At 44.5% G+C, this 8,020-nt stretch overlaps 1 protein-coding gene and 1 pseudogene across 1 annotated transcript; one reads left to right on the top strand and one right to left on the bottom strand.

Moving 5' to 3' along the window:
- The first annotated feature begins 2,227 nt into the window (after positions 1–2,227).
- LOC136473936 (uncharacterized) lies at positions 2,228–4,346 on the top strand (annotated as a pseudogene).
- Positions 4,347–5,690: 1,344 nt separating this feature from the next.
- LOC136470137 (uncharacterized) lies at positions 5,691–6,686 on the bottom strand. The gene is made up of 2 exons (XM_066468085.1): positions 6,675–6,686; positions 5,691–6,597 (listed from the first exon to the last, which is right to left on the bottom strand). The coding sequence occupies exons 1-2, from the start codon at positions 6,684–6,686 to the stop codon at positions 5,818–5,820; spliced, it is 792 nt and encodes a 263-aa protein (XP_066324182.1). The 3' UTR covers positions 5,691–5,817.
- Positions 6,687–8,020: the final 1,334 nt, after the last annotated feature.

The raw sequence follows: 8,020 nt of genomic DNA, 5'->3' as shown, positions 1-8,020 counted from the left end.
CTTATGATATCACAGTTTAGAACAAAGAAAGGTTCACCAGATCCACCCACAAGCTTATCCTGTCAAGTGCAAGAGCTCCAGCAGTCCCTAGGGGCTCTGTCTCCTGTGAGCATGTGATTTGACACCAAGATTGTCCTCAGAGTCCTCCAATAAGTTATACATATCCTGAATGAAAAGGTAGCAACCCTTATCGTCTGAAAACTCAAAACTGCCAACTGCAATACTGAAAGATCCTTATATTCTTCACCTCTGGACTTTAATTGATAGCTAGAACAATTTCTGTCACCCCAACATGCTTCAAAGCTACGATCTGCTCAATTTGTTTAAGAAAAAAGAAGTGGTCCGGATATTTTTCCACATCGATTTGAAGAATCACTCATTTGGAGACAAACAATGCCTACTTTGAGCACAAGTCATGAGTTCAATGGTTCATTTAGTTGGTAGGTACAGCCGTACAGCACCAGCCTTACAAACTTGGATTTAAATTAATTAAGGGCTTATTGGATACACACCATTACAATTTTCACGATTTTGAATCACGTCACTACAATTCGTCTAATTGGGTTGGTGCCATTACAATTTCGCAAGAGTTTGAAATACGCCACTATCTACGGCTGACTTTTGCCATTACAATTTTAATGAGCTGTTGTATTTTCGTATTGCCACTTTTGCCCTTCATGCCACGCAAAAGGATAAGCCGCGACCGCCGACGCGCGACGCGTCTTTCTGTTCGCCGTCCCCGACTCCACATTCCTCACTCCCTTCCCCAACCCAATCCCTAACCCTAGAACTCGAGAGCGACTGCGAGGCGGTTGGCGGCGGTGGCGGCAGCGGACCTGGTCTCCGGCGGAGGAGGAGTGGTGCACGTTGCGACAACGGCGGCGGCGCCCGAGGTCGCCGATTGTTCGGCCACGGACGGCACCAGGTACGCTGTTTCGAAGTAGCACCCATACTAGCTGAGGATGGCGACGCGGGTGGAAGCACGGGCGGGCGGGCTGGCGGCGAGGGACGGCACAGCGTGATTCCACGTCCGTGCGAGCGAGCGGCGGCCAGACGCGGTGGGGAGCGGGGAGGCAGGGCGCGCGCCGGCGACGGGAGCGCGCCGGTGACGCGAGCGGCAGCGCGGGTGCAGGCACGGGCGGGCTGGTTGATTCCGCGTCTGTCGAATAGGGGCTGCTGGTTGCGGTCCAGTAGCCTGACGGGTTGGGGGATTGGGAAGCAGGAGCGGATCTACCAATTGGGGCTGCTTGGCTTCTGTATTTTTTACGCGAGGGATGGTCCTCAGGCTTTGGCGGCGATTCTCCCTTTCCCTTTGTGTCAATTCAGTGATTCCAGGTTAAAAAAAACAGTGATTCCGAAATCTGAAGTTGATTCTCTTATAAGCTGATGTTTGGAAGAGCACTGCCGGGGTACATGGTTTACTTTTGAGTTTTATAAATTAAAAAATGATAAAAAATGGTGCTGTTTTTTTTAGTTTCCTTTGGACAAATGTTACTTTTCTCGCTAGTATCTAAGATAGTGTTCTTGTGTGTTCCTTATTTTTAGTGTTTCAATTCAGCCATGACTATTTTTTTATCCTTTGTTTTGTCCTAGGATATTTTCGTGGGAACAACTCCTGTGTGCGCTTCCAGATGACATAAATCCATCACTAAAGCCTTCTACTTATACTGAACTACAACTAGACCTTATCCTTCCTGATCTAGGAATGCAGCCTGGTCCAGAACCACTAGAACCTACTGATCCAGAACCACTAGAACCTACTGATCCAGAACCACCAGAACCTACTGATCCAGAACCACAGCCTAATCCAACAATGCCTAACAAATCCCAATGTGTTGCCGAAGAAGAGCATGACATCTTTGATAATGAAGAAGAGTATGTTGACGTCGATGATGAGCATATGTACATTACAATTCCACCTGTACAGCCATCTTTGAATGCACAAACAGATTCATCTATGCCTACTAATGCTGCCAATCAAATTGTTCCTGCTGAGGCAGAGGTTACTGATGCAGATCCTAATGAGATAAGGGTCTTACATGATCCTGAGTACCCAAGAATAGAGAAGGGTGCCCTGGCTGTCCTTGGCGTATTCATGCTTCAAGGATTCATGATCAGAAAAATATACAGGTATAAACAATTCTGTATCCTTGTTATTAAATTCAGTTTGTTTTTTTAATTAAATTCAGTTTGGTTGTGCATACTACTTATTCATGCTTGTCTTTTGTTCAGATTAAGACCCTACCTTTTGAACACGATTGTCCAACCACGAAGCTTGTTGTAAACAAAATGCCTTCTCAAGAATGGGTGTCAGATAGACTGAAAGAATGGTTGAAGAAGAATCCAAGCAAGCGTCCGAAGGCAGCCAAGGAGAAGGTTGAGGGAGATTATGGGATAAAGCTCAAGTACAGCAAGCTTTATTCAGGTGTGCAGCTAGCACTGCAACATATTCATGGTAAATATGAAGAGTCATTCAAATTGCTATTTAATTGGAAAGCTCAGATGGATATAACATGTCCAGGTAGCATTGTAGAGATAGATGTGGAGAAAGTAGGCAAGAAAATGAGGTTTAAGAGGATATTTGTAGCTCTCAAACCATGTGTGGATGGGTTTATAACTGGTTGTAGGCCATTCATTGGTGTAGATGCATCAAGTCTAAATGGTAAATACACAGGACAGTTAGCATCTGTTACAGGGGTTGATGGACATAACTGGTTATACTACATTGCTTATGCTATTTTTTATTGTGAAAATGAGGACAACTGGAAGTGGTTTATGCATCATTTGAGAAGGGCTGTTGGGAGCCCAAAAGGACTAGTGATTTGTACTGATGCATGTAAGGGCTTGGAGAAAGCAGTTGGTGCAGTGTTTCCTGAGGCTGAGTACAGGGAGTGCATGAGGCATTTATATTCCAACTTCATGAAGCATTACAAAGGAGATGTTTTCACAACTCATCTCTATCCAGTTGCTAGAAGCTACACTGAAGGGCTGTTCAAGTGGCACTTGAAGAAGATATATGAATTTGCTCCTAATGCAATCAAGTACTTGCAAGATCACCACAACCGAATCTGGTACAGGGCTGGTTTCTCCGAGGACAGCAAATGTGATTATCTGACAAACAATGTGTCAGAGAGCTTCAACAGTCAGGTGAGGGACATGAAAGGGCTACTCATACATGAGTTAGTTGATGGGCTCAGGGAGATGATAATGGAGAAGAGGTATCTTAGGAGAAAGGTTGGTAGAGAATTGGGAGAAGGCATTTTGCCTAGTGTCATCAAGGAACTGAACCTAATTAGCAAACACTTGAAGGTCGTCAAAGTTGTAGTAAATGATGAGGATTTTGCTGAGGTGACCTTGCTTGATGATTGGAACAACACCAAAAGGCATACAGTGGACCTAGTCAATCATTGTTGCGGCTGTAGGCAATGGCAGGTCACAGGAAAACCTTGTAGACATGCACTTGCTTGGATCTTGTCCAACAGAGGCTTTGAAATCAAGGATTTTGTGCATGAATACTACTTTGTGGCCAGGTTCAAAGCAGCATATGCAGATATAGTTCCACCCATGCCTGATAGGGCTAACTGGCCTGAGGTGGAGCTAGGATATAAACTGCACCCACCACTGCAGAAGAGGGCAGCAGGCAGACCTAGAGTGGTCAGGATCAGAGGGAGTATGGAAGAAAGGGCAAACAAAAAGAAAGTGAGATGCAAAAGGTGCAAAGGCTATGGGCACTTTGAGAAGACCTGCAAACTTGCCGAACCAACAGAAGATGATGATGGTGTTGATGAGGCAGCTACGCTTGCATCACTTAAAAGGTACATTTCTTATTCCTGATTTGCTTGTGAATGTAAATGGGCAAGGAATGTCTAAATGATAGCCATCTCATATAGGGTGAGGCAAGAAGATGAAGGACCGAGCAAGACACCAAAAAAAAAAGCAGAAGACAAGTGCAACCAAGCAAGCACCCAAGAAAAATCAGAAGACAAGTGCAACCAAGCAAGCGCCAAAGAAGAAGAAGACTCCTGTAAAGAAGAAGCTTCTGAAGGCTGCAACTGCTCCTGAAGCAAGAGTGGTGAGAAGCCTCAACAGCTGGCTCGGCGTGGATTAGATGATGTGTTTTGTTGTGCATTTGCTGGTCTTAGTGACCTGAAGTGTTATCTATGGCTTTTGCTAGTCCAAGCGAACCAACATGTGCTTTGTAAGTGACCTGATGTGTTTGGGAACTATGCAACTAGAATGGTGTCCTCTGTATGGATGTTAAGTACAATGTTTGAGAACTATGGATGTGGACCGATGGAATGTTTCCATTTTTATTTCTGGAATGATGAAAATGCATGTTCTGGGAACTATGTGCCGTATGTGCATTACATGTTTCCATCTTTATTTCTAGAATGTAGCATGTGCGCTTGACATGTCACTGCATGTTCTGGAAACTATGCGCCAAATGTGCATTGCATGTACTGAAGTTGATTCATAAATAAACTAAACAAAATGAGAGAATGGCAAACCCAAGTGCTTCACTTCGGATAACAGCTGGCGTCAGGACATTATCCTTTAGCGGGAGGGCAGAAAGGTCCATACGCAAATATGGTGGCCTCCTGTAGCCCTGACAGTGGGTCCAAGACGGCATGGAGCGTAGACAATGGCGTATTTCAAACTCTAGCAGAATTGTAATGGCACCAGCCCAATTAGGCGAATTGTAGTGGCGTGTTTCAAAATCGTGAAAATTGCAATGGTGTGTATCCAATAAGCCCATTAATTAAAGACTTGTTCTTTATTTCTGACAGGACTTTGAGAGAAAAATATATTTGAAAGGATAATGTGGTAGAACATGTAAAAGCATGGGAGTACATTAACCAAAAAAAATACCCCAAAGTCTACACTGAGTTACAAGTCTGAAGAATATACAGACGCTATGGAAATGACATGGATATGGTCATATGCTGTTTTAAAAAGGAAACATCATGACTTCATCAATAAAAACAATACAATACTTCTTCTCATAGAAAAAGTTGCCTTAAGAGTTCTTTCTGGTTTTCTGTATAGAAGAAATCTTTGACGTTTTGATGATTGAAAGAAAGATGTGATGTATCACATATAATATACTAGTATATGAATTCTGATCCTGTAATATTGAACTAGATGGGCAGTACACCTGATGGAGGATTATTGGTTTGTTAGCAAAATTCACTAGTGGCTTTGGGATATTGTACGTCAAAGGAAGAAGGGGAACCAAGCCCTCTTCACAAAATCAATCACGGTAGAATTTTGTTAAGGGCAAGTATACTGACTACTATTTCTAGCTTAGTTCAGTCGCAAGCCTGACTTGCAAAACTGGTACTTCCTCTGTTCCAGATTATAAGTCGCTTTGACTTTTTTGGTTCATCCATTTTGCTATGTATCCAGACATATTATTTATCAAAATACATAGCTAAATGGATGTAGCAAAAAAAAGTCAAAGCAACTTATAATTTGGAACGGAGGGAGTATTTAGCACAACACCAGCAAGCCCAGGCCTCTGCTGTTTGGCTCAACTCTCACCAATAGAATCCATGCCTCAAGGGCCCTGGAAGTCCACGGCTCAAGAGCAACTGAGTCATTGTAGCTGAATCGAAAAGCAACCAGTTCTCTCGGCAGTGATCCATGCAGAAAGTTAAACTCAGATCAGTTGTACTCAGAGGCAGGGAAAATAAGATAATTTAAACTGGAAACATCTAAGATCAGTTTTGCAGGGAACAATGTGTGTACACAAATATCAAAAGAACAACAGACAATATTAGTATTCCATTCTTCAAATAGCTTGCAAGGAAACATATTCTAATCTTCCAGCTGAGCTTCTAAATTCAGTTTCTCAGGGAGCTCTCCCAACCAGCAGGGAGTGTATGGGAAAGACGCTGATACATATTTATGGTGGAAATGGAGATCCCAGTCTATGTAGAATTTTGGGAAAACCTTGCCCAAATCTTGAATCTTCGAGCTACTCCAATTATAGGCTAACACCCGGTCGAATTTATCACTCAAGAAGACAACCTCTTTGTACGGATGAAATCCAAGAAAATCGATAAAAGAATCCTTGCTCCTACTTTCTGGTTCGAGAACATTATCATTGTCAGAGTCCCACACAAATTTCTCTTCCAGTATTGCTTCGTTGCCCAGCGAGCGCGGGAGGAGGTCCGCGCGCAGCAGGCGGCGGTCGTCGACGACGCGTCGCCACGCCTTGCAGACGCAGCGGGACACGGCGAGGCCGCGTGGCGCAAGGCGACGGAGGACGCCCGCGAGCACGTCGTCTGGCAGCGGCGGCGCCAGGTCCATCCCCTCCTTGGCAATCGCCGGCGAGACAGCTACAGATCCGCTAGGGCTCAGCGCGAAATTGGGGACACGGGAGGCGCGCCATCTGCAGTGCGGCGCGGAGCTTATCCCGCCGCCGCGCCCAAGCTGCGGGTCCCCGGCTCTCCGCTCCGCAGAGTCGCCGCGCCTGGCCGTCCGCCCACCCAGTCCCTTGCACTGGTAGCGTGCCTCTCCTCTGGTGGATTGGTGAAGCCGTGAAGGGCCCTGCGCATCTGAGCGGATAAAGGCCAGCGTTTTCCTTTTTTTTCCCTATGTTTTTTAATTACGATAAAAAGTTGTGGGCCCTACTGAAAACTCTTAACCAAACAACGGATTGGGCTTCAAACTTCATTTCCCATTCCGTAATTCCCCTCTCCATATATCCCATCTGATATCCATCAGCCTGTTCGCTTGCTCGTAAACGATCGTAAATTTTCAACCGAAAATAGTGTTTTTCTCTCACGCCAAACCAGCCAGCAGTAAATAATCCACGATACGATACAGCCTCCCGAACAGGCTTCATATCCATATCTGATATCTCTATCCCACTTGGTATTCAAACGTCACCGGACGTATATGCGGGTGGGTAAGTTTTTCAGTGAAAAAAAAATGCACGTCGAGGATGTGCAAGAGAAACACAGGTAAACGATAAAAAGTTTTCCGGCTAGACCCGTTTGTCAAATCACGGCGGGTGATTCAGATCACGGTGAGGTTTTTTTTAAAAAAGAGAGGATATGTTCGTATTTACAGGTTATTTTCAAGACTACGTAACTTTTGGTCCATCCTTCGCAAGGAGAACGACATGCTAAGCCTCAAGTGAGCATGTCTTATGTTAGAAATGGCATCAATGGAGATCTTTTGTCAAGTTTGAGTGGGTGGTCTTTAATAGGCTTAGCGCTTAGTTTGGTGCATGAATATATTTTTTATTTTATTTTTCTTTGTTTGCTCTTTGAGATCTTGCTGTTATCAGACGAGGCTAAACTTTTAATAAGGGGGGTTGTTCAGGACGCGGCTTATGCAGAGGCAAGAATAAATTTTTCTGGAATAAAAAAAAAGAATAAAATCTTCTCCTTTTTTTTTTTCAAAATACATTGGAAATGCAGCTACCTTAGCTCAACATGCAAACACGAGCTATCGATCTCACATCAGAGAGAGGGAAGTGCTTCAGAATTCAGAAACACCAAACGCTGATTGCAAATTAAAGCGCAGAGCCCACATAATCAGTTCAGCAACCTAGCTTTCTTCAGCACCTTAGGGGCCTAGATACTTTGGCTGCGTTTGTTCGGTGTGCCACCAATTACGAGTATACTCTCCTCTAATTGCAAATGTAAATCCTTCGAAGCATTATACGGTGGAAAAGACAACTTGAAAGCATGGAGTACCTCCTAGAAAATCAATTGAAATAAACAGTAAAATCCAGCGATGCACACCCTGGCCGACAACACAAACGGAGCAAGACAGCAGTGTTTCCCAATGTTCCAGAGCAGCAGCAGCAACCTTGCTATCAATCTCGCGCCATTAAAGCGTACCTCGCCCGCGAAAAAAGAGAGAGGAAAGAACAAAGAATCACAACACAATATCCCATTTTTCAGGCAGAGGCATCATCGTCATCAGCGACCTTGCTTTCCTCAGAACTTGGGGCAGCAGCATCATCAGCAGCAACAGCAACCTGGACTGATTCAGGATCCACCCG

The sequence above is a fragment of the Miscanthus floridulus genome, chromosome 8, assembly GCF_019320115.1.
Source record: "Miscanthus floridulus cultivar M001 chromosome 8, ASM1932011v1, whole genome shotgun sequence".
Taxonomy (NCBI): Eukaryota; Viridiplantae; Streptophyta; class Magnoliopsida; order Poales; family Poaceae; genus Miscanthus; species Miscanthus floridulus.
This window is presented reverse-complemented; position numbering and strand designations above follow the sequence as displayed.